Genomic DNA, 25,625 nt, shown 5'->3' on the forward strand with positions numbered 1-25,625 from the left:
CTGTTTCATCTAAAAATGGGAAAAGAGAGCATCAATAATCTGAGATACAAACTGGGGCAGGAGTTAAGCAGTGTACTACAAGCAAACTAATCCCTATGAAGTTTGCTAAACACACACAGTGATACTGCTGACAGATCCCATGTGAAAGCACGCGTCCTTGCCACATGTAATATCAGACATAGATTATTAAGATCTTATTGATATAGTTTCACTCTGGTTATAAATTCAGTGCTTATATTTTCCCAACACACCAGCAATCTCCTGTCAAAGTCCAGAGTAAGAACAAGGACACTCCTAAAGGGTGAAAAAGGCAAGAAAAGTGGTAAAAATGAGCGATTTCAGAATAGGAAGGAACATGATCACAAAATGATCAAGCACTGTTTCCTAGTGTAAATGTCCTACTGTAAAAAGGAAAGGGAGATAAGTTGCAGAACTGAGAGAACAGTAGAAAAGGACAAGAGGGTCAGTTAAAGGGAAGAAAATAACCCAACAAAATGCAGATGAGAAGGTTGGAATATGATTCCTGAGCTCTCTGAAAGGTTTGGACCATGCAGACGGAAAAATATGATACTGTAGTAGTACACTCAGTAAGGTGAACCAGCAAGCATTCAGCTTTCTGTGGAGCGGCTGCAGAAAAGTGCTCTCTGTGTCTGAGGAGTTAATGAGAAATTGGTTCTGAGCCATAGCTTTGCAAGTGGCTGCTCCCAAAGCCCTCTCATATTTTAAATCGGTTCTTTAATTCCATGATATTTATAGGGTTTGATGAGTTTAAGATATGGGCTTTTTGCCAAGCAGAGCACAACCTCACACCCCACAGCCACAGTCTGTGGCTCACAGGAGCCTCTTGGCAAGAGTGATCCCATGCAACTGGTGACAGCAGGGAAGCCGCAAAGCTGGAGCTGCAGCATACTTACAAGTGGGGTGAAAAGTCTCATCCACACAGAAATGGGAACGAGCAACTAGCTCCCATCTGTTTTATTCTTGTGTTTGCTGGGGTGACAATGGGGACAGAGCAACGATGATCCAGCCATCATATCAATTACATTCATATCAAAGACTACTCATTAGAGGGGTATGACACAGAGCAATGGGAATCCTTCAGTACAAGGACATTCCCAGAAAAGGAGCTGACCTGTCCACACACAAGAAGACCCTCTGGCGCTGCAGGAGCACTGCCTAAAGCTACCCCAGTAACTTCACTAATAAGCAACATGACAGCATCTCTCCTAACCCTCCTCCTTGCAGCAACCCTGCCTCCAGAGGAGCTTCTCTTCCTAACTTGCTCATCATGCCCTGGTCGAGCAGGGACCGGAGGCAGGAGAGAGAAGGGCGAAGGGGGCTGAGGGGAGGGGGACCGGAGCGGGGCCGGCCCCGGGGACACCCCGCCCCGCCGGGGCGGGACGAGCCGCCAGCCCCGCTCCGAGGCGTGTAAAAGCGGGGCGGCGGGGCCGGGGAGCAGCGAGCGACCAGCCGGGGCTGCGCTACGGAGCAGGTGAGCGGGGCCGGGCGGGCACCGGGGACCCCCGACCGGCACCGGCACCGGCACCGGCACCGGGAGCGGGGCGGGCGGCAGAGCCTCACCTCACCTCACCTCACCTCGCTGTTCCGCAGGTTGCACCAGTTGCCAGGATCGCTGCACAAACGAGCAAAACGTCGTCCGAAATGGCAGCCGAGGTGAGGGTGAACTTTGCTTCTCCGGCGGGGGTGGTCTCAGGGTGGTCTGGCAGACGCGAGCTCAACTGCGTGATAACCTGCCGTGCTCGTTCGGGTGCTTCTCTACTTGATGTGTTTTCCCGGGTTTTAAATGGAGAAGGGGACAGCAAACGTCTTTGCTGCAATAGTTCTGATGCCTCACCTCTGATTCTGGTGGTGAAAAAATATCTGTGGCGAAGATACACTTGGATGCCTCTTCCCCATCCAAGCACTTAGCTCCCAGCACTGGCCTCTCACGCCCCATCCCCTCTGCCACTGGCCCCAGCGGACTGGTTTCCCAGCCAGGAGCTGCAAAACTTTGCTTTTTCAACTCCCATTTCCCCTCTGCTTCAGAAAGAGATCTCCAGCACCCCGTAACTGCACCCTGGCCTCCGCAGGCTCCCTCCTGCTCTCCTCTCAGGCACGCTGGTTCACACAGTTGCTGGGGAAAGGGTTGCTCGGGTCACCGGCCCCGGGGCCCCGGCCCCGGTCCCGGCCCCGGTCCCGGCAGCCGCCCGCTGTCCATGGTAGCTCGGCGGGCGGCCCGGCAGCCCGGCGCCGCGCAGCTTCAGGGACCTTCTGGAGGGTAGTTTGGGGCTGTGGGTTTTTTTCTTTCCTTTTCATTTTAACCGAACATTCGTAATACTGAAAGGTACCCAGACCTCCCTTTCTGCAGTCCGCTCCTTAACCAGTTAAGTTAACCTTAACCAGTTTTATGCTAATTTTATGCCAAAGCTTGCAAGAGCATCATGGACTCTGGAGATGCTTCAAACGGTAACTTCGAACACTTCATAATGTGGCTTGTGCTGGCCCACAGCTCTTTGTCAACCGAGTATTTTCCTATAGTCTACCTAAAAGAGTGGGAGTTTTTTAATTATTATTTCAAGTAACAGTAGATACTAGCTTTCACTATATCCCTGACTCCCTTACTTTTTTTCCCTGTCAGGAGATTATCAAAGGGTCAGTGATCAGCAGCTGCCTCAAAAGAGAGATCCACGCTGGTCTTGCACCATATGCCCTGATATTCATTTTCATGGGCAGGACATACTCCCTCCAGAATGCTGCAGGAGTAAAGTATCTTGGAGGATTCCTGAGCCACACCTGACACCTCAAGGGCTAAATGCTAGTGACAGTGATATGTTTTCCACCTCTACAACTACTTGCCAAAGGTCTTAAAGTCCAGAGCTTTTCTGGTCAATGGTACAGCAATGGTACAGAAAAAACTGAATATGTCCTCAGTTCTACTTGGATAAAGAGTGGGATGGACATTAACTGATTTTTAGGGGATATATCGGTAAGTCTTTTGAACATGCCTCTTAACTTCATTACTTGCAGGGGGATAAAATGTTGGGAGGAAGGTTTGTTGGAAGTACAGATCCAGTCATGGAGATGCTCAGCTCTTCCATTACCTGTGATCAAAGACTGTCTGAGGTTGATGTCCAGGGGAGCATGGCATATGCCAAAGCCTTGGAGAAGGCTGGAATCCTATCTAAAACTGAGCTGGAGAAGATCCTGAGCGGCCTGGAAAAGGTATTTATTTCCTTTACATCTGTCATGTGTGCTGGAATGAATGGCTGCTTTTCTGACAGCATCTGTAGTAGCCTCCCTGAGTTGCTGTTCTAAAAAGCATCTTTAAATGTCCTCATGTCCTATCCCTTAGAGCTAGGCATGTGCTGAAGTGCTTTCCTGAAAGGGATTGCTGTCCTACATCATAGACGTGACAAGCCCATGTGTATTGCACTCGGTACTGCTGGAGACATTCTGGGCAGGGGATCGATGCTCAAACTGCACCCCGCTAAAGGCACCAAAGCCCAACAGTAGGATGTGAACCAGTGACAGCCTGAAGCCCTGATGCGCACACTGTCAATGCTCATTATGGCAGCCTCGGTCCCTCAGTGAGGTGTGCTGAGTGTGACCTGCCCGCCCATCCTCTTCAGGCTGAACATTCACCAGGAACTGTTTCAGTATGAATTAGGCATATTCTTTTTCTGCTGGCACTTGGGATCGTTTTGAGTCTGGCTGCCCGAGTTAGGAGAAGGCAATGCATAGCATTGTATAGGGGTGAAGAGAAGTCAGCAGCTAAGCGCTTTTTTAAAATGTCCATTGTTGTTGCTCACCCGCCATGGACAATGGTGACACTATACAACGTGTGTATAGGAAGATCTTTGTGGACAATGCTAAAGCAATCACTGACATTTCAGCTCACTTTGTCATTGCAATGCTTAAATCCTCCTGTAGCCATAACGCAGCAGGATCATCATGGGTAGAGAGATGAATCCCACTAAGTGCAGTATAGAATATCAGGATATAGCAAGCAGCCAGCCTTGGCTTGAAAGAACAGGAATGTCAGAGCTTGTGTGAGACCTAACACTTTGATTTAATTGGGAGGGCAGAAGCTGGTATTTGCTGGGGACACTTACAGCCCCCATGCACAGCAGGGTAACCGTAATGGCTGACTGGTGTTTCTGCTGATGTTTGTAGATCTCTGAGGAATGGTCTAAAGGAGTCTTTGTGGTGACCCAAAGCGATGAGGATATCCACACTGCCAACGAACGCAGACTAAAGGTTTGGGTCCTTTAACTTCTTGTTCCCATTCCTCTGTAGCTACATCTGCCTGATGTTAAGTGCATGCTCCTCTGTCCCACTGTGAAATTCCTCTGGACCTTGTGGCACTGAAACCCCAGGTGCACAGTCAAGTGTCTCCGAGACCCCTTTTGTGGAAGGAGCACTGTACAAGCATAGAACCCAAACTTGCCCTTCCCCAGAAGAGATCCCATGGCTACTCACAGGATCCTAGCGCTGAGTCCCTTCCAGGCAGGGAGGAGGTCTGCTCATGTGGAGTCTCCTTCATAGAATACAGAGTCGCTGATAGAAATCCTCCTTTTGTCCTCAGGAGCTGATTGGAGACGTAGCTGGAAAGCTGCACACTGGAAGAAGCAGGAATGATCAGGTATGTACAGAACTGGTTGTTCTTCCTCCTTCTGTACTCCTCCCCAACCTCACTTCAGGAGACCGTGGACCAGAAAGGCCTTTGGCTGTCCTCCTGGAGAGCAAGATATAGTGACATTACCACATCAAAATTACTAAATGATGAGAGGAAGATGCAACTTTCCATCTCACAGAACAAGGAGGGGTTTACTTTGCAGTAAAAGTGGCCAGTCACTAAGTATGTCACATTCTGCTTTGTCTGTCTCTGGCCAATCTCATACAGGTTGTGACTGACTTGAAGCTGTTCATGAAGAATTCCCTCTCTGTCATCTCCACTCACCTCCTGCAGCTCATTAAGACCCTGGTGGAACGTGCTGCCATGTAAGTCCTTTTCCATATCCACGGCCTTGGCCTTGCTGCGGCTGGAGACTTCTAGGCTTGCTCTTTGACGGACACCCATCAGGGCAGCAGCAGAGTCTCCTGCGGAGGAAGTTACAGACAGGCGGTGTGTGGTAGCACAGGGAAAGACAACAGACCCCCTTTCTCCACAGTTCATGTCACAGAGACCTTCCTCTTCCCCCAGGCTACCCTAGCAAAGAAATTGCGGTGGGAGGTCCACACAAGACTTTAGAAGGCACCAAAGCCATCTGAAGGAGTGGGGAACTTGAACACGTTTCAAGTTGCTACCTATGAGAAAAGCTCAGCTGTGTTAACTCCCTGTATAACTCTCCTCTTCACACACCACACTCCCAACTGGTGGTAGACTGGGGAATCTTTGCCTACCACAGAGGGATTACTGTACCAGGCAATCTTCCAGGGAAGCCTAGGGCAGACACACCACACTGGAAGATCGGGAGATCTAAACCCAGTGTGCTTAGGTTGAAAGGTGAAAGGCAGAGAAAGAGATAGACCCAACTTCAGTACAACACAGGCTAAAGATGTTCTCTTTGTGACCTTGCCAGGAAAGCCTGGAGTGTACCTGCCACTGCCCTCTATCCTGACAGCAGCTGCTCACCTCTTTCTCTCCTTTCACATGCAGAGAAATTGATGTTATCTTGCCTGGCTACACCCACCTGCAGAAAGCTCAGCCCATCAGATGGAGCCAGTTCTTGCTCAGGTAACCAACCACCTTTCACACTTGGCTGAAGGAAGCCTTCTCCACCCTTGGGGCCCTGCTCAGCTGGAGCCTAGAAGTGCATTATGCTCTGAGGGGGCAGCTGGGGGTGATGAGAAACCAGAGGTAACCCTGCAAACTGGAACAGGGCACCCAAAAGCACTGTGTAGGCAGTGGAGGCCGACTCCCTGTATGCTCCATCCTTTGCTAATGGGGTAACATGGAGAATCTTGTATGGCTGCTAGCTATTCCACTACAAAGGGCCTTAGTGCCTAGGCTCCCTTTCATGCCTCTTCTGATCGAGAGGGGATCCCAGGCTCCAGGCCTGGCAGCATACTGCTTGGGAAGGAACATGATGTTTTGTGACTTCACATGCTTCATCTCTCATGTCCTTTCCTAGCCATGCTGTTGCTCTGACCCGTGATTCTGAGCGCCTGGGAGAGATTAAGAAGAGGATCAACGTCTTGCCTTTGGGAAGGTAAGGTCTACTGTTTGTGTAATCACTGGGCCTCGCTTTGCTCTGCAAAGTCTTCAGAGGTGCCTTCCCTGCTTCCTAGAGGTCAGTTTTGGTTGAAGTGTGCAGGATATCATGTGTGACTTCTTTTTCTTTCTCCCCTGGCAGCGGTGCTCTGGCTGGCAACCCACTGGAAATTGATAGAGAGCTTCTGCGTAGTGGTAAATGTCTCCCTATGACTGAGTGGCACCGGACTATTTGTAATATCTAGGAGGGAGGGAAGCATTGATATATGGGTCCCACTGGCACTGTAATGCACTGTCCTGAGCCAAAGCCTTTCTTTCATAAGGCTTTTCACTGCAATGAGACAGGCAATGCCTGTGAAGTTGGAGCAGGAAGAGCCACCTCTGCTGCACACTGACTGCCTGGGGCTAATAATAAAGACACCAGTCAGTATAACACTTAAGCATGTTTGTTTTCCTGGGACTACGCGAGGGCTCACAGTCACCTGCATGCTTGGGTAGCCTGATGCATTCAAGCTCCAGACTTGCCAAGCCTGACCTCCTCTGTCCATCACCTTCCTTACAGAGCTGGACTTTGCTTCCATCAGCCTGAACAGCATGGATGCCGTTAGCGAGAGAGACTTTGTGGGTAAGCACAACCCAACCACATCTTCCCACCACTATTTTAGAAACAGGCTTCTGAGACCTTCCCAGTTAACCTCCTTTAACAAGGGGAATTAAATCCCTCACTAGGAAGTAACTCCAAAGCTCCAGTCAGGGCTCCCTAGGTTGTCAAGCAAACGAGCACCTTTTTCACCCCCTGATTTCCTGCCTTCTCTGCAGTGGAATTCCTCTCTGTTGCCACCCTGCTGATGATCCACCTTAGCAAGATGGCTGAAGATCTCATCATCTACAGCACCAGCGAGTTTGGCTTTCTAACCCTTTCTGATACCTACTGGTAGGTCTCTGGTCTGTGGGGATTAATTCTTCTCAGCTATCCTGTCCTGAGAGACTGAGACAGTGGTTGGGGTCTCCCTGCTGCACAAGGCTGCCACAGCATTAAATGGCTGGCAGAAAGGCAGCCATAGGGTGAATATTTCGCAGTAATGATCACTTATTTCTGATTCTGGTAACTCAACCAAGGCTGCATTCAGCACACACTCTTCCCCAGCAACTGCTGGCAGAGAGAACTTCCTCCTCCGCTGGGATTGCCTGCCAAAGCCCTTCCTTGACTAGCTGGGTTTGCAATCCTAACACATTTCCTGTCTCTCAGGGTGGCACAACCACAGCCCTCCCACCCTCTCTGAGTTCACAGCAACACTTAGGCTGGCCTGCTGATACCACCTCTGGAGGGCTTGGGGGCAAGCCTCCTTTTTGCTTCCTCTTTGAGAGCTGGGACTGCATGGTAGCTCCAGACAAGACTGCAAAACCAAAGGCTTTGCTGTGGGAAACATGAGAAACTCAGCTGGTGCACTGCTTTCCTACACCCTAGAAAAGTGTCCAGGGAAGGGGACCTATGTGTCGCTTTTGGAGGGCTGGGCCAGTATGCCACATGACCTGTCTCAGCCTGTGTCTGTAGGGACTGGGGTCTTGCTCACCATTACACTGCACACACCTTTCCTTCAGCACTGGCAGCAGCATGATGCCTCAGAAGAAGAACCCCGACAGTCTGGAACTGATCCGCAGCAAAGCTGGACGAGTGTTTGGACGGGTGAGCCTGCTAAAGAAAGAAGCGGGATGGGGAAACTGCTCATACCAGGGCTGAAGAATCTTCCTTCTTCTTGCCTCTGTGTAAAGAAATGTGCCCAGTCTAGGCTCTTAAACTCTGCTGCGGCAATGCGCTTCTCTTCTTACAACTCACTGCCTCACCTGTTTCTCTCTGCAGTTGGCTGCTATTCTCATGGTTCTCAAAGGACTTCCAAGCACCTACAACAAGGATCTGCAGGTAAAACAGATGTTAGTTTTCACACCATCTCTCTGAGCAGACACAGCCGTCTTCTGCTCCTGAGCAGTCTTGCCACTACATTTCCCTGCACAGACCCTGCTTGTGTGCAGGATGCTTAGAAAGGGGCTGAGGCACGGCATGCTGCAGTTGACAGCCTGGCCCCTAGCATGAGCCCCTGGGATGACATGCCTGCTCTGCTGGCTAGGCTGCTCAGGCTCTTGGGTTTTTGGGCTGCCTCAGGTTGACTTACAGCAATTTCCACCCCTGTTCTAACACAGGAGGACAAGGAGGCCGTCTTTGATGTTGTGGACACCTTGAATGCTGTGCTCCAGGTTGCCACTGGAGTGATTTCTACCCTCCAGGTAAGGCTTCAGCCTCCCACTACTGAACATGGTTGGGGCACACATTCTGGGAGTAACACAGGTAAAAGAGCTCTAGACTGGTCCTAAGATGAAGGCTCCTCAATGCCTCACCCATACTGCTCATTATGGCCCCCACTGTCAGCTGCTCAGGGGGTCAGAGGGTCCTTTTAGAGCCAGGTCCCTTCCAGATGAAGTCCCCTCACCGTGACCGCTAACATGTTCCCATGGAGGAGCTGATGATAATGTCACCCTCTGACTCTCCTGCAGATCAACAAGGAGAACATGGAGAAGGCACTGAGCCCTGAGATCCTGTCATCTGATCTGGCTCTCTACTTGGTTCATAAAGGAGTAAGTATCAGAGGTAGACTTGGAGCTGCGATTTCTTTGGATGCAGAATACTGCTCAGTGAGGGCCTGAGATGAGGCCTTCTGTTCTGTCCCCAGGTGATGATCAGTCTGGGTCAACAAACACGAAAGCTGGAAACCCATTCTTTACATGTATCCCAAGTAGTGGAACTGCTGCCGGGTGGACTTGATAGTAATTTACAGGTGGAGTTTTACCTCCTAACGCCTCCCCTCTTCACACCCCAGAAAACCCGGATTCAGATTGCATTGCTCTAAGTGAAATCAAGCCAACCAAAAAAGACAGCACATCCAATTTATCCTTTGAAAAACACCCCAGTTGCCTGGTCACTGACTGCGGCCTCTGCTTCTCACTGCAGATGCCATTCAGACAAGCCCACACTGCCTCTGGGAAGGCCGTCCACCTTGCCGAGTCTAAAGGCATCACCATCAATAATCTCAGCCTGGATGACCTGAAGAGCATCAGGTTTGTATCACTATTATTTTGCCATGACTCCCCTCAACAGGCACATATCAGCCTCCCTGCATATGGGCCTCCTCATAGTGCCCTTCCCCAAAATGCCTGGGCCAGACAGCACCCCAAAGTCCTCCTGGCCTGAATATCAATGCTGCTACTGCTGGGCCTGAAAATACCAAAGGGGGACAACATCAGTACCGTTCAGCTCCAGTGGGGCACGGGCAGCAGCTCTTGGGAGGGACTGGGGGAAACTCATGCCCTGACCTGGAGGCAGCAGCCCTCTGAGGAGTTTGGCTCCAAACTTCCCCATTCTCCGCCTGGAGCTGACTCTTTGGTCTGCCACAAGCAGCCACTGTCAGGCACTAGAAGTGCAGAAGCAGGGCTGCAGGAGGCCTTTCCCCTTGGAAAAAGGCTCCGTCTCCACTCCCTCGCCCTCTCTGCAGGCAGTAAAGCCAGCCAACAGCAGCCAGTGCTCTCCACTGACCCCTCTTCTCTTTGCCTCCCCAGCCCGCTGTTCGGCAGTGATGTCTCCCAGGTCTTCAACGTTGTCAACAGCGTGGAGCAGTACACAGCCATGGGTGGTACTGCCAAGAGCAGCGTGACTGCCCAGATCGAGCAGCTGAGGGAGCTGCTGAAGAAGCTGAAGGAACAAGCTTAGAGTGTGGGGAGATATCCCGTGGATGCAGCGTTGTGCCTATCACACTAATCTGAAGTTAATAAACACTGTGGTGTATGTAGTTCACTGAAACTCCAGTCTTGCACCTTTCTTCTTGGGGCAAGATTGAGATTGGCTTCCTTAGCCCTCATGAGGCTTGGGGAAATGTTCACTGGTGTGAAAGAAGAGGGGCTCTCCCCTCCCTGGCAGTGGAGCTGTGTTAATTGGGTGGTCAGGCTCTGGGGGGCTGGTAGGTAGAGAGCAGCAAGAGCTTCTGTCTACAGCAAGAGACCTGAGAATGCGTCCCTTGGAGGGGAGGGTGATGGACTAGGGAAAGTGATTGTCCCTTTGTACTTAGCACTGGTGAGGCCGCACCTCAAATACTGTGTTCAGTTTTGGGCCCCTCACTACAGGAAAGTCATTGAGTTTCTGGAGCACATCCAAAGAAGAACAATGAAGCTGGTGAAGGGTCTAGAGCACAAGTCTTAGGAGGAGAGGCTGAGGGAACTGGGGTTGTTAAGTCTGGAGAAAAGGAGGCTGAGGGGAGACCTTATTGCTCCCTACAACTACCTGAAAGGAGGTTGTAGTGATGTGGGGGTCGGTCTCTTTTCCCCTAGTAACAAGTGATAGGACAAGAGGAAATGGCCTCAAGTTGCACCAGGGAAGGTTTAGATTGGATATTGGGAAAAATTTCTTCACTGAAACGGTTGTCAAGCATTGGAACAGGCTGCCCAGAGAAGCAGTTGAGTCACCATCCCTGGAGGTATTTGAAAGATATGTAGACGTGGCGCTTAGGGACATGGTTTATTGGTGGACTTGGCAGTGTTAGGTTCACAGTTGGACTCGATGATCTTGAGGGTCTTTTTCAATCTAAATTATTCTATGATTCTATGCAGCACAAGGCTGAATCCAGCAGCGCCAGAGCAGGCTACACAACGTGCTGAGGGAGGCTTGTGGGTGTGCACAAAGTGCACCTGGTACTGCATCTGCAATACATGCCACATCTCCAGCTATCACTGTTCTCCTCATAGGAGTATGCTTGCCTGCCTGCCTGCCTGCCTTCTGGCAGGGACATTAAGTGGCCAGAATTCTCTTCACCACCTGGCACTGAAACTTGCATAGTCTTAGGCAGGACTTGGTCAGCAAGTCAACCCACAGGTCATCCCAGCCAATCACAAAACCACCTTTGGCTCTGGTTTACACTGAGGCACAGGGTTGCATGGTCCCAGGTCATGCTCTTTCCTCTGTGTGACCCAGGCCAAGCTAGCTGGGGCAGAATGCTTGAAAAAGAGACTGGCATGGCTGTCTGCCTCTTACAAATCTTACACTATCTTCCTTCTGTCCTTACAAAAATACAATCAGAACAAAGACCAGGAAAAGTGTCACTTGGGGAATGAGAATGCAGCAACCTTGTGTCTTTCACAGGGTGAAAATATTTGATTAAATAAACACTTGAAACATTTTTCCCTACTATTGTTCTGCAGTGATTTCTGGATGGAATATGCTGCTGCTTGATTCAAAAGGTAGAGAAAAAACAGTTGTCTACCTGGCACCCACAGCACAGTAGTGCTAGCTTTGTCATGGACAATTTCTTTTCTGTCACAGCATTTTAAAGCTGGCATTTTGCTCAGCACCCTGCTCTCCATGCTGATGCAGCAACACGTTATTGACTCAGTACTGCAAAACTCTGCAACACTCATAGGTAATGGCAGTAATGCAAGCATTGCCTCACTATGTTTAGATTAACAGCTGCAGCACAGACAGTACAAACTGCCATGAGCTAACTCTCCTGCCATTAACAAAGTACCCCAGGAGACACAAAGTGCTTTCATCCTACCTTTGTGGCATTTGTGCTTTAAACATGTGGGAGAAGAACCAGCAACAGAAAACTTCCCTTTCTTCAACACTTCCCCCCACCCTCGGTCTCCCCTTATTCTGGCCCTAAACCTGATCTATTCTCCTGGGATTTAAAGAACAGCACATTTCAATCACCACTCCGTAAACCTTCTTTGTGTTTGCTCTGTTACTTCCTGCTGTGTTTCTGTTTTGGCACTTGTGTCTCACTCTCCAGGTAGGTTAGCTGTGGCCAGAAATCACTTATGCACACTTAGCTGATAGGGGAAAGGAGCAAGAAAGGGAGACGTGACACCAACATCCAACACCTACAGAGTCAGAAGAAGGGATAGCTCCTCATCTCCACCTCACAGTTCTTTTTCATCCCATAAGCTTTCTTGATCTGTACCACTCCCCTCTTGTTTCCCTCTCTGTATCTTCTACCTCCTGCTCAGTACCTTCAGAGGCCTCATCTGAATAGATTTTCTCTCGCTCCCAGAAGCAAACATCTGGCATTGTTCCTTGTGGCTAGTGCTGAGTGACACAGGGCCCTGCCAAACTGAAAGGAAAAGGGAAGTCTTAGCAGATTATCACATCTTGGTCTCCTACTCATTTGAGTAGTTCATAATCACTGGTACTTCCCACCCATCCACCCTTTTCTTAAAATTGTGAAATAATTTAGTTTGGGAGGGACCTGTGGAAGTCTCTGAAGCTCCACAGACACTACAGGAGTGTGTGGTCCACAGTATCTTCAGACTTGCACCATCAACCTACTATGACTCATTGTGATTTGGGTTTTTAAAGCCCTGTCCCTTACCACAGGAAGATCTTTATAGACAGAAGAATCAGTGGCTTGGACACTACTCTGGTCTTGGTCTTAAATCCCTGCTCCATTACAAACCACAGGAAGGGACTTAAGCCCAGAATTCATGTAGGCTGATCATGAACTACTGAAACTCTCAGCGGATGGCTATGTACCTCTGATCCAACACCCAAGCACATAACAAACCTACAAAAGGGCTCTTGAAACATTACAATATGTAGCAAACTCTTCTCTGGGTCTCCCCAAGGAAAAGATCTCTAACCTGCTTTTACACTCTGGAAAAATCCTGCTGAATATTTTGTCTCCTAAACAAATTGCTATGCCTGGTCTTTTTGTCCCCTAGCTCTCTATTGAAGAAGCTGAGCTAATAACATTTCTCTGCCACCACAAGAGGGCTGTGAGAACAGATGCATTGCATGACTGCAACGTCCCCTGCAGGCACCATGGATAAATCTGAGACAGCAATATCCAAACGTGTCCATCTAGACTGGACTCCTCTTTGCCCGGGCAACACAAACCAACTTCATTGTGATTCTTCAACAATTTCTATTCCTCAGGGAGGATTACAGGGAGATGTATGTACAGGTAAGTGGAAAAAATTACAAAGAGGCCTGGAACTAATGGCACAGAAACTGGAGCTTTCACTGATATATTTAACCACGTAACTGTTTAAATACAGGCAATATTTAGAAATCAAAGCTGTCATGTCACACATACATAGGGTTAATGACATGAAAACACAAATAGCAAAGTAGATACAGGGCAACTCTGAAAGTGCCACAGAGATCCCATCTTCCATTTTCTAGCCTTGTGGGTCACAACTGGTCTCTGGGGGACACCAATCTTTGAATGGGTTGTGCATGTTCCACATAGCCAGTCTTGAGCCCGTATCACCAACACCACGACGTAAAGCTTCTCCTGGTATAGGGTTCATTCTGGATGTAAATCTAGTGCTTACTAGTTTTCCAAATCCTCAGCAACCTCCTGTCAAAGCCCAGGATAAGGACAAAGACATTCATAAGAGATGAACACGACAAGAGAAGCATTAAAAATGAGGGACTTCAGAAGAGGAAGGAACCTGGCAACAAAATGGTTCAAAGAGGTTTTCTCAGTGTAGAGGGCATGATGCTCTGTGCATCTGGAAGCCTGGAAGTCTGGAAGGGAACAGGGACATCACCCCAGAAAAAAAAGATCATATGGGAAAATGTTTGAGAAGCAGTGAATTAATAGTTGGCTATGAATCCAGATACAGAGTTTGAGCCTTGTTCTGGACTGAAACTGAAGGCAGCACACTGGAAACCCAGCTGTAAAAGGTACTTGCTCATTCAGGCTGGGTAGCCAGTGGCTGCCTGATGCTAGCCATATCATTCTGCCTGTGTTCTCTCTGCTACAGAAAGCAGCACGCCCTAATCATGCAACCCCATTCTGCCCTAGACTTCATCTTCAGCTCAGAAAGGGGATGAATAGTACGACAGAGAAGAACATAGGAAAGATAGCTGGACTAGGTCCTTTCCTACCTGAATTATCCTACGGTCCTGTTACAATAGGGCTTGTTAAAGGGCAGAAAAACCCAAAAGGGGACAAGAAAACTGGGATGCACCTCCTGCACTCCCTCAAAGGCCTCCGACAGTGCACAGAGAAAAAAACATGCCGCAGTAGCACACTCCCTTAGGGAAAGCAGAAACACCCCCGTGCTGCGGGGTGGTCCGAGGGGAGGGGGACCGGAGCGGGGCCGGCCCCGGGGACACCCCGCCCCGCCGGGGCGGGACGAGCCGCCAGCCCCGCTCCGAGGCGTGTAAAAGCGGGGCGGCGGGGCCGGGGAGCAGCGAGCGACCAGCCGGGGCTGCGCTACGGAGCAGGTGAGCGGGGCCGGGCGGGCACCGGGGACCCCCGACCGGCACCGGCACCGGGAGCGGGGCGGGCGGCAGAGCCTCACCTCACCTCACCTCGCTGTTCCGCAGGTTGCACCAGTTGCCAGGATCGCTGCACAAACGAGCAAAACGTCGTCCGAAATGGCAGCCGAGGTGAGGGTGAACTTTGCTTCTCCGGCGGGGTAGTCTCGGGGGTGGTCTGGCAGACGCGAGCTCAACCGAGTTAAAATCAAAGTCCCTGGCTAAGCAGCCTGCCGTTGCCTTCAGGTTCTTCCCTCTATCTGGGAGAAACTAATAAGCGATGCGGTTCATTCCTGATAACTTGCGTTTAGGCAGGAGGTACTTTACAGCAGCTTGCGTAAACAATTCTCTGTACAAAAGCTGCATTTTCAGTTTCCCTGGCTGGTAGGTGAGACGTGACTAGTCATCTTAGTGAGTCATGCTTTCTGCCTTCCAAATGGCTGCTACAACCCTGACCTCCTCTGCTCTTGGTTACAGACAAGTGTCCATCCGCTGTCAGACTGTACTAGCCACTTCTCTAACCAGAGTCCTGGAGCTAACTAAAATTAATCTTTCGGTTTTGATTTCCCGATTGCAAATGTATCTGTTGCAATGTTTCTGCTGACCCACTTCTTACTTTGATGGAAACCCGTAATACTGAAGTTATACCTAGATGCCTAGATATACCTGTTCCTATTCAAGCACTTAGCCTCTGGTGCTGGCCTTTAATTTAGCATCCCCTATGCCATCCTTCTGTGGGCACCAGATGCATGCTGAGGACCTCTAGCACTTTTCTTTTTCAATTCTGATTCCCCCCTCTGCCTTTCCTCACATTTCTGACAAAGCTGCCTTAAAGATACTGAAAAGCACATGCCTACACTCTTACCTCTGTAGGCTCTCTCCTGCTGTCCTCTAGGGCACATTGTTTCAGCAGGGATTGGCAGACACATGGAGACAGTCACTAGAGAAAAAGTTTCTAAGGTTACTCAACAGTGCTTTGTCTGACTGATAAAGCCCTGGCACAGATTAGCTTGCAACTGTTCTGCCAGATTCTTGCTGTCCATGGTAGTCAGTGTACTGCATGAGAAGAGACACAATTGTATTTAGGCCCTTCCTTTAAATGTCCTCCAATTTCTTTTTTGTGCCTCCTAGTGCTGGAGAGTTGCTTTTGAAATCTTGGATAAGTTGTAAGGTCTCTGCACAAGTAAAATTCCTATCCGTTTCAGCGCACGTTTGCCAAAGTTAGGGGGTGTCCTACCTGGGCAAGTAAAAAGCTTCTGATCAAGTGACGTACACGGCTCTTAGCTAGTGAATCCATTCAGTTGCTGAATCATGGGTGAAAAAAGCTTACACATACCTTGCTGCAATGCATAGCTGGAATTGTATACCTGTCTTCGGTCACCCAGTGTAGTAGTAATGTAAATGACGCATTCAAGTGTGTAAGGTTACTATAGGAATCTCGGTTTGGGTGGAAAAACAAAAGTTGTTTCTATGTGTTTTAAAACTTTTTTGTTGATTTATTTTTCTGAATATTCTTGACGCTGAAAGGTACCCAGACCTCCCTTTCTGCAGTCTGCACCTTAACCAGTTTTATGCTATTTTTATGCCAAAGCTTGCAAGCACACCGTGGACTCTGGAGATGCTTCAAACAGTAACTTCAAACACTTCATAATGTGGCATGTGCTGGCCCACAGCTCTTTGTCAATCAAAGAAAAATCTCTCTGTTAGCTCAACAGCACAAAAAGGACTTACAGGATACTAGCTTTCACAATATTCATTACTGACTGCTTTATTTTTTTTCACCTTTAAAAGGCTATCAAAGCGTTGTTGACCTGCAGCTGCCTCAAAAGAGACATCCATGCTGGTCTTGCACTATATGCCCTGAAATTAATTTCAAGGACTCTCTGCAGAGTCCTGCAGAGGTAAAGTATTTTGTAGGATTCCTGAGCCAGACCTCACAGCTCAAGGGCTAAATGCTAGTGACAGTGACATGTTTTCCACCCCTACAACTACTTGCCAAAGGTCCTGAAGGCCAGGGACCTTTCTGGTCAGTGCTACCACACTGAAAGGACATAGCTGAGAATGGCCTCTATATTGGATAAACAGATCACTGGATGTTACATAGTGCATAGGACCTTAACTGAAGTTATTAGGACTATTTAATTTGCTTCTTCCTCTACCTCAGGGGGATAAACTCTGGGGAGGAAGATTCAGTGGAAGCACAGACCCAGTCATGGAGATTCTCAATGCTTCCATTACCTACGATCAAAGGCTGTCTGAGGTTGATGTCCAGGGGAGCATGGCATATGCCAAAGCCTTGGAGAAGGCTGGAATCCTATCTAAAACTGAGCTGGAGAAGATCCTGAGCGGCCTAGAAAAGGTATTTATTTCCTTTACATCTGTCATGTGTGCTGGAATGAATGGCTGCTTTTCTGACAGCATCTGTAGTAGCCTCCCTGAGTTGCTGTTCTAAAAAGCATCTTTAAATGTCCTCATGTCCTATTCCTTAGAGCTAGGCATGTGCTGAAGTGCTTTCCTGAAAGGGATTGCTGTCCTACATCATAGACGTGACAAGCCCATGTGTATTGCACTCGGTACTGCTGGAGACATTCTGGGCAGGGGATCGATGCTCAAACTGCACCCCGCTAAAGGCACCAAAGCCCAACAGTAGGATGTGAACCAGTGACAGCCTGAAGCCCTGATGCGCACACTGTCAATGCTCATTATGGCAGCCTCGGTCCCTCAGTGAGGTGTGCTGAGTGTGACCTGCCCGCCCATCCTCTTCAGGCTGAACATTCACCAGGAACTGTTTCAGTATGAATTAGGCATATTCTTTTTCTGCTGGCACTTGGGATCGTTTTGAGTCTGGCTGCCCGAGTTAGGAGAAGGCAATGCATAGCATTGTATAGGGGTGAAGAGAAGTCAGCAGCTAAGCGCTTTTTTAAAATGTCCATTGTTGTTGCTCACCCGCCATGGACAATGGTGACACTATACAACGTGTGTATAGGAAGATCTTTGTGGACAATGCTAAAGCAATCACTGACATTTCAGCTCACTTTGTCACTGCAATGCTTAAATCCTCCTGTAGCCATAACGCAGCAGGATCATCATGGGTAGAGAGATGAATCCCACTAAGTGCAGTATAGAATATCAGGATATAGCAAGCAGCCAGCCTTGGCTTGAAAGAACAGGAATGTCAGAGCTTGTGTGAGACCTAACACTTTGATTTAATTGGGAGGGCAGAAGCTGGTATTTGCTGGGGACACTTACAGCCCCCATGCACAGCAGGGTAACCGTAATGGCTGACTGGTGTTTCTGCTGATGTTTGTAGATCTCTGAGGAATGGTCTAAAGGAGTCTTTGTGGTGACCCAAAGCGATGAGGATATCCACACTGCCAACGAACGCAGACTAAAGGTTTGGGTCCTTTAACTTCTTGTTCCCATTCCTCTGTAGCTACATCTGCCTGATGTTAAGTGCATGCTCCTCTGTCCCACTGTGAAATTCCTCTGGACCTTGTGGCACTGAAACCCCAGGTGCACAGTCAAGTGTCTCCGAGACCCCTTTTGTGGAAGGAGCACTGTACAAGCATAGAACCCAAACTTGCCCTTCCCCAGAAGAGATCCCATGGCTACTCACAGGATCCTAGCGCTGAGTCCCTTCCAGGCAGGGAGGAGGTCTGCTCATGTGGAGTCTCCTTCATAGAATACAGAGTCGCTGATAGAAATCCTCCTTTTGTCCTCAGGAGCTGATTGGAGACGTAGCTGGAAAGCTGCACACTGGAAGAAGCAGGAATGATCAGGTATGTACAGAACTGTTGTTCTTCCTCCTTCTGTACTCCTCCCCAACCTCACTTCAGGAGACCGTGGACCAGAAAGGCCTTTGGCTGTCCTCCTGGAGAGCAAGATATAGTGACATTACCACATCAAAATTACTAAATGATGAGAGGAAGATGCAACTTTCCATCTCACAGAACAAGGAGGGGTTTACTTTGCAGTAAAAGTGGCCAGTCACTAAGTATGTCACATTCTGCTTTGTCTGTCTCTGGCCAATCTCATACAGGTTGTGACTGACTTGAAGCTGTTCATGAAGAATTCCCTCTCTGTCATCTCCACTCACCTCCTGCAGCTCATTAAGACCCTGGTGGAACGTGCTGCCATGTAAGTCCTTTTCCATATCCACGGCCTTGGCCTTGCTGCGGCTGGAGACTTCTAGGCTTGCTCTTTGACGGACACCCATCAGGGCAGCAGCAGAGTCTCCTGCGGAGGAAGTTACAGACAGGCGGTGTGTGGTAGCACAGGGAAAGACAACAGACCCCCTTTCTCCACAGTTCATGTCACAGAGACCTTCCTCTTCCCCCAGGCTACCCTAGCAAAGAAATTGCGGTGGGAGGTCCACACAAGACTTTAGAAGGCACCAAAGCCATCTGAAGGAGTGGGGAACTTGAACACGTTTCAAGTTGCTACCTATGAGAAAAGCTCAGCTGTGTTAACTCCCTGTATAACTCTCCTCTTCACACACCACACTCCCAACTGGTGGTAGACTGGGGAATCTTTGCCTACCACAGAGGGATTACTGTACCAGGCAATCTTCCAGGGAAGCCTAGGGCAGACACACCACACTGGAAGATCGGGAGATCTAAACCCAGTGTGCTTAGGTTGAAAGGTGAAAGGCAGAGAAAGAGATAGACCCAACTTCAGTACAACACAGGCTAAAGATGTTCTCTTTGTGACCTTGCCAGGAAAGCCTGGAGTGTACCTGCCACTGCCCTCTATCCTGACAGCAGCTGCTCACCTCTTTCTTTCCTTTCACATGCAGAGAAATTGATGTTATCTTGCCTGGCTACACCCACCTGCAGAAAGCTCAGCCCATCAGATGGAGCCAGTTCTTGCTCAGGTAACCAACCACCTTTCACACTTGGCTGAAGGAAGCCTTCTCCACCCTTGGGGCCCTGCTCAGCTGGAGCCTAGAAGTGCATTATGCTCTGAGGGGGCAGCTGGGGGTGATGAGAAACCAGAGGTAACCCTGCAAACTGGAACAGGAACTCCACGTGTTCCTGTGTGGCTCTGACCAACTGGGCACCCAAGCACTGTGTAGGCAGTGGAGGCTGACTCCCTGTATGCTCCACCCTTTGGCCACTCTTACCTCTTGGGTTGTGTGACATTTTCTGACTTCAGGTGTTTCATCTCTCATGTCCTTTCCTAGCCATGCTGTTGCTCTGACCCGTGATTCTGAGCGCCTGGGAGAGGTGAAGAGGAGGATCAACATCTTGCCTTTGGGAAGGTAAAGTTTACTTTCTGTGTAATCCTTGGGCCTCACTTTTCTCTGCGAAATGGCTAAGAGGCAGATCTTTACATCCCCTGAACCACTGGGGATTGTATACCATATGCACTGCAGAGCTGTGAGGGCATAAGCCTTGCTCCTCTCACCAAAGAGAAAACTGTTCCAAAGAGAAGACTCTCACCACAGAGATACTGTGTGATAAAGAAGGGTTCTTCTTGAACCCTTAATTTCACGGCTTCTTCTCCCTTATTGAAATTAAGAACTACAAGGCTTTTGTCAAACATACCTTCCTCTTTGGAAGAGAACTTCTGGTTTACTCCAAAGTTCAGAGTTTCCTGAGCCTCAGGCCACACAGTATGACACCAAAATGAACTGGGGGAGGGAAATCTTCAGACAGCCGTCATCACTGCCATCTAGAGCTCCGTTTTGGTTGAAGTGTGCAGGATATCATGCGTGACTTCTGTTTCTTTCTCCCCTGGCAGTGGTGCTCTGGCTGGCAACCCACTGGAAATTGATAGAGAGCTTCTGCGTAGTGGTAAATGTCTCCCTATGACTGAGAGCCTTAACATGGGGATGGAGGGTAACAAATTAAAAAAAAAAAGAGTATGATCTGATGCTCAGTGACACAGGTGGGAGGCAGTTCCTAATTACTGAATAAGCCAGAAGGCTTTTTACTGCAGTGAGACAGCAGATGCCTGTAAGGTGGGAGCATAAACAAAACCACCCCTACTGCACGCTGACTGCCTGGCCTAATAACAAAGACCCAGCTAAGCACGTTTGTGTTCTGGGACTACGCAAGGGCTCACAGTCACGTGCATGCTTGGGTAGCCTGATGCATTCAAGCTCCAGACTTGCCAAGCCTGACCTCCTCTGTTCATCACCTTCCTTACAGAGCTGGACTTTGCTTCCATCAGCCTGAACAGCATGGATGCCGTTAGCGAGAGAGACTTTGTGGGTAAGCACAACCCAACCACATCTTCCCACCACTATTTTAGAAACAGGCTTCTGAGACCTTCCCAGTTAACCTCCTTTAACAAGGGGAATTAAATCCCTCACTAGGAAGTAACTCCAAAGCTCCAGTCAGGGCTCCCTAGGTTGTCAAGCAAACGAGCACCTTTTTCACCCCCTGATTTCCTGCCTTCTCTGCAGTGGAATTCCTCTCTGTTGCCACCCTGCTGATGATCCACCTTAGCAAGATGGCTGAAGATCTCATCATCTACAGCACCAGCGAGTTTGGCTTTCTAACCCTCTCTGATGCTTATAGGTAGGTTTCTGGTCTCCGGGCAGAGAGGCTTCCACTCAGCCTCTCCTCCTCAGCTATCCTGTCCCGAGAGACTGAGACAGTGGTTGGGGTCTCCCTGCTGCACAAGGCTGCCACAGCATTAAATGGCTGGCAGAAAGGCAGCCATAGGGTGAATATTCTGCAGTAATGATCACTTATTTCTGATTCTGGTAACTCAACCAAGGCTGCATTCAGCACACACTCCTCCCCAGCAACTGCTGGCAGAGAGAACTTCCTCCTCCGCTGGGATTGCCTGCCAAAGCCCTTCCTTGACTAGCTGGGTTTGCAATCCTAACACATTTCCTGTCTCTCAGGGTGGCACAACCACAGCCCTCCCACCCTCTCTGAGTTCACAGCAACACTTAGGCTGGCCTGCTGATACCACCTCTGGAAGGCTTGGGGGCAAGCCTCCTTTTTGCTTCCTCTTTGAGAGCTGGGACTGCATGGTAGCTCCAGACAAGACTGCAAAACCAAAGGCTTTGCTGTGGGAAACATGAGAAACTCAGTTAGTGCACTGCTTTCCTACACCCTAGAAAAGTGTCCAGGGAAGGGGACCTATGTGTCGCTTTTGGAGGGCTGGGCCAGTATGCCACATGACCTGTCTTAGCCTGTGTCTGTAGGGACTGGGGTCTTGCTCACCATTACACTGCACACACCTTTCCTTCAGCACTGGCAGCAGCCTGATGCCTCAGAAGAAGAACCCCGACAGTCTGGAACTGATCCGCAGCAAAGCTGGACGAGTGTTTGGACGGGTGAGCCTGCTAAAGAAAGAAGCGGGATGAGGAAACTGCTCATACCAGGGCTGAAGAATCTTCCTTCTTCTTGCCTCTGTGTAAAGAAATGTGCCCAGTCTAGGCTCTTAAACTCTGCTGGGGCAATGCACTTCTCTTCTTACAACTCACTGCCTCACCTGTTTCTCTCTGCAGTTGGCTGCTATTCTCATGGTTCTCAAAGGACTTCCAAGCACCTACAACAAGGATCTGCAGGTAAAACAGATGTTAGTTTTCACACCATCTCTCTGAGCAGACACGGCTGTCTTCTGCTCCTGAGCAGTCTTGCCACTACATTTCCCTGCACAGACCCTGCTTGTGTGCAGGATGCTTAGAAAGGGGCTGAGGCACGGCATGCTGCAGTTGACAGCCTGGCCCCTAGCATGAGCCCCTGGGATGACATGCCTGCTCTGCTGGCTAGGCTGCTCAGGCTCTTGGGTTTTTGGGCTGCCTCAGGTTGACTTACAGCAATTTCCACCCCTGTTCTAACACAGGAGGACAAGGAGGCCGTCTTTGATGTTGTGGACACCTTGAATGCTGTGCTCCAGGTTGCCACTGGAGTGATTTCTACCCTCCAGGTAAGGCTTCAGCCTCCCACTACTGAACATGGTTGGGGCACACATTCTGGGAGTAACACAGGTAAAAGAGCTCTAGACTGGTCCTAAGATGAAGGCTCCTCAATGCCTCACCCATACTGCTCATTATGGCCCCCACTGTCAGCTGCTCAGGGGGTCAGAGGGTCCTTTTAGAGCCAGGTCCCTTCCAGATGAAGTCCCCTCACCGTGACCGCTAACATGTTCCCATGGAGGAGCTGATGATAATGTCACCCTCTGACTCTCCTGCAGATCAACAAGGAGAACATGGAGAAGGCACTGAGCCCTGAGATGCTGTCTACTGACCTGGCTCTCTACTTGGTTCGTAAAGGAGTAAGTATCAGAGGTAGACTTGGAGCTGCGATTTCTTTGGATGCAGAATACTGCTCAGTGAGGGCCTGAGATGAGGCCTTCTGTTCTGTCCCCAGGTGATGATCAGTCTGGGTCAACAAACCTGGATTCACATGGCATTACCATAAGTGAAAACAAGCCAACCAAAAAAGACAGCACATCCAATTTATCCTTTGAAAAACACCCCAGTTGCCTGGTCACTGACTGCGGCCTCTGCTTCTCACTGCAGATGCCATTCAGACAAGCCCACACTGCCTCTGGGAAGGCAGTCCACCTCGCTGAGTCTAAAGGCATCACCATCAATAATCTCAGCCTGGATGACCTGAAGAGCATCAGGTTTGTATCACTATTATTTTGCCATGACTCCCCTCAACAGGCACATATCAGCCTCCCTGCATATGGGCCTCCTCATAGTGCCCTTCCCCAAAATGCCTGGGCCAGACAGCACCCCAAAGTCCTCCCGGCCTGAATATCAATGCTGCTACTGCTGGGCCTGAAAATACCAAAGGGGGACAACATCAGTACTGTTCAGCTCCAGTGGGGCACGGGCAGCAGCTCTTGGGAGGGACTGGGGGAAACTCATGCCCTGACCTGGAGGCAGCAGCCCTCTGAGGAGTTTGGCTCCAAACTTCCCCATTCTCCGCCTGGAGCTGACTCTTTGGTCTGCCACAAGCAGCCACTGTCAGGCACTAGAAGTGCAGAAGCAGGGCTGCAGGAGGCCTTTCCCCTTGGAAAAAGGCTCCGTCTCCACTCCCTCGCCCTCTCTGCAGGCAGTAAAGCCAGCCAACAGCAGCCAGTGCTCTCCACTGATCCCTCTTCTCTTTGCCTCCCCAGCCCGCTGTTCGGCAGTGATGTCTCCCAGGTCTTCAACGTTGTCAACAGCGTGGAGCAGTACACAGCCATGGGTGGTACTGCCAAGAGCAGCGTGACTGCCCAGATCGAGCAGCTGAGGGAGCTGCTGAAGAAGCTGAAGGAACAAGCTTAGAGTGTGGGGAGATATCCCGTGGATGCAGCGTTGTGCCTATCACACTAATCTGAAGTTAATAAACACTGGGGTGTATGTAGTTCACTGAAACTCCTGTCTTGTATCTTTCTTCTTGGGGTGAGACTGAGCTGGGCTTCCTTAGCTCTCATGAGGCCTCCGGAAACGTTCACTGGTGTGTGAACCTGGCAGAGGAGCTGTGTTATGGAGTGTCAAGTTCTACAGCGCCGGCAGGTAGAGAGCAGCAGGAGTGTCAGCGCATGTGTTGAGGGAAGCTTGTGTGTGTCCACAAAGTGACACTTGGTGCAACATCTGCAACACAGGCCACATTTCCAACTATCACTGCCCTCCTCCTAGGATTACGTTTCCCTGCCTGCCTTCTGGCAGGAAGAAGAATCTCCTCACCACCTCTCACCAAAACTTGCATAACCTTAGGCAGGTCTTGGCCAGCAGGTCAATCCACAGGTCATCCCAGCCCATCACAAAACCACTTTTGGCTCTGGTTTACACTGAAGCACAGGGTTGCATGGTCCCAGGTCCAGCTCCTTCCTCTGTGTGACACATGCCCAGATTTGCCTCCATGTAGCTGGGGCAAAGTGCTTTAAAAAAAAATCCCTGGCATTGCATTATTGTGGCCTCTTAAAAAAATCATTTACCATATTCCCTTCTGTACTTACAGAAGTAAAATCAGAACAAAGACCAGGGAAAGTCTTACTTGAGGAATGAAGTGCCAGGAAGTTCCCAAGTCCCCTGCTGCTTACTGCCATGTTTGTCTGGTTTAGTACATTTGTCTCACCTTCCAGCTAAATTAGGTGTGGCAGGGAAATCAATTACGTACACTGAATTCAGGTGGAGAGGGGACAGCAACAGCCAACACCAACAGGCTCAGAAGAAGGGATTATCTCCTCCTCCCCAGCTCACAGTTCTTTCCTCACATAAGCTTTCTCCCTATTTTCTCATTCCTGGTCAGTACCTTCACACATCTCAGCCGACTAGGTCTTCGCTTGTTCCCAGCCACCACTGTTCAGCATCTTGGGGGTCAGTGCTGAGTAATGTGGGGCCCTGCTGATTGAAAAAAGAAGGTGGTTTTAGCAGATTATCACATCTCACTCTCTCACTTAAATAACTAGTTCGTAATGACTGGTACTCCCCATTTGACCATCCACCTTTTTGATATTCTCATGTGTCACCAAGCCTTTCACTGATCTGCAATAAACTGAGCTGTTGCTTCTGCAATTGAACCAGATAGAGCATGACTGACAGCTGCTTATTGTGCATGGAGGTACATGTTCTCATCCAGGAAACAAACGCAGGCTACGAATAAATGTACTATAAAATTAAAATCTATCTGATGGCATTTCCTTCCTTCCTTGCCCCTGTGATACTTTTCTCCATCCTGCCTTATTCCTAACGAAGTTCTGAGGGACGTGATCCGAATAGGAAATGTTACCATGCTTCAGGGATGAGTCCAGAGTTGGGTTTCTAATGCAGAGATCATCCTCCTGCCTGTCCCCAAGATGCCACCTGGTCATCAGTGCTCTTCTTTGCCATTTCCAATAACTTCTTGCCCTCCTGCTTCAACAAGTGACTCTGAAAAGAAATAAAAGTAAGTAAATAAGCCAGTAAATAAATAAATAAAAGAAACCCACCCCCACGCCCCGGAAATCCAGCAATCCTGGACGCAGCCCAACGCCTCCAAGCGTTTTTACGCCAGGCTACCGATGGCTTTGGCTGGAGGTTCCTGCCATCCCGTTCTCCAGCGCCCGGACCCCGCTCGGGCTCTGCAGCGGCTCCTCCCGCCCCGGCACGTCGGGGCGGGACCGGCCCCCGCCGCCCGGCCCCGTCGCCGCCCGGCCCCGTCGCTCCCC

At 49.7% G+C, this 25,625-nt stretch overlaps 2 protein-coding genes and 1 long non-coding RNA gene across 3 annotated transcripts; 2 read left to right on the plus strand and 1 right to left on the minus strand.

The window, feature by feature from the left end:
- Positions 1–1,376: 1,376 nt before the first annotated feature.
- LOC128149537 (argininosuccinate lyase) lies at positions 1,377–10,064 on the plus strand. Its single transcript, XM_052804851.1, has 17 exons — positions 1,377–1,492; positions 1,612–1,674; positions 3,028–3,222; positions 4,174–4,257; positions 4,586–4,642; positions 4,904–5,001; positions 5,660–5,737; positions 6,135–6,212; positions 6,357–6,409; positions 6,777–6,839; positions 7,034–7,148; positions 7,817–7,901; positions 8,076–8,135; positions 8,414–8,497; positions 8,765–8,845; positions 9,219–9,325; positions 9,824–10,064. The coding sequence occupies exons 2-17, from the start codon at positions 1,663–1,665 to the stop codon at positions 9,972–9,974; spliced, it is 1,401 nt and encodes a 466-aa protein (XP_052660811.1). The 5' UTR covers positions 1,377–1,492; positions 1,612–1,662; the 3' UTR covers positions 9,975–10,064.
- Positions 1,755–25,536, minus strand: LOC128149540 (uncharacterized). The gene is made up of 12 exons (XR_008237664.1): positions 25,208–25,536; positions 24,731–24,822; positions 21,718–21,822; positions 18,616–18,755; positions 18,136–18,275; positions 15,385–15,459; positions 14,569–14,789; positions 8,060–8,129; positions 7,806–7,910; positions 4,961–5,100; positions 4,480–4,619; positions 1,755–1,863 (listed from the first exon to the last, which is right to left on the minus strand). It is a non-coding gene; the product is annotated as an uncharacterized LOC128149540 (long non-coding RNA).
- LOC128149536 (argininosuccinate lyase-like) lies at positions 14,366–23,842 on the plus strand. The gene is made up of 17 exons (XM_052804850.1): positions 14,366–14,486; positions 14,589–14,651; positions 16,684–16,878; positions 17,830–17,913; positions 18,242–18,298; positions 18,559–18,656; positions 19,315–19,392; positions 19,702–19,779; positions 20,262–20,314; positions 20,672–20,734; positions 20,929–21,043; positions 21,729–21,813; positions 21,988–22,047; positions 22,326–22,409; positions 22,677–22,757; positions 23,005–23,111; positions 23,610–23,842. Exons 2-17 carry the CDS (start codon positions 14,640–14,642, stop codon positions 23,758–23,760), a joined length of 1,401 nt encoding a protein of 466 aa, XP_052660810.1. The 5' UTR covers positions 14,366–14,486; positions 14,589–14,639; the 3' UTR covers positions 23,761–23,842.
- Positions 25,537–25,625: the final 89 nt, after the last annotated feature.

Source organism: Harpia harpyja, chromosome 12 (genome assembly GCF_026419915.1).
Source record: "Harpia harpyja isolate bHarHar1 chromosome 12, bHarHar1 primary haplotype, whole genome shotgun sequence".
In the NCBI taxonomy this organism is placed as follows: Eukaryota; Metazoa; Chordata; class Aves; order Accipitriformes; family Accipitridae; genus Harpia; species Harpia harpyja.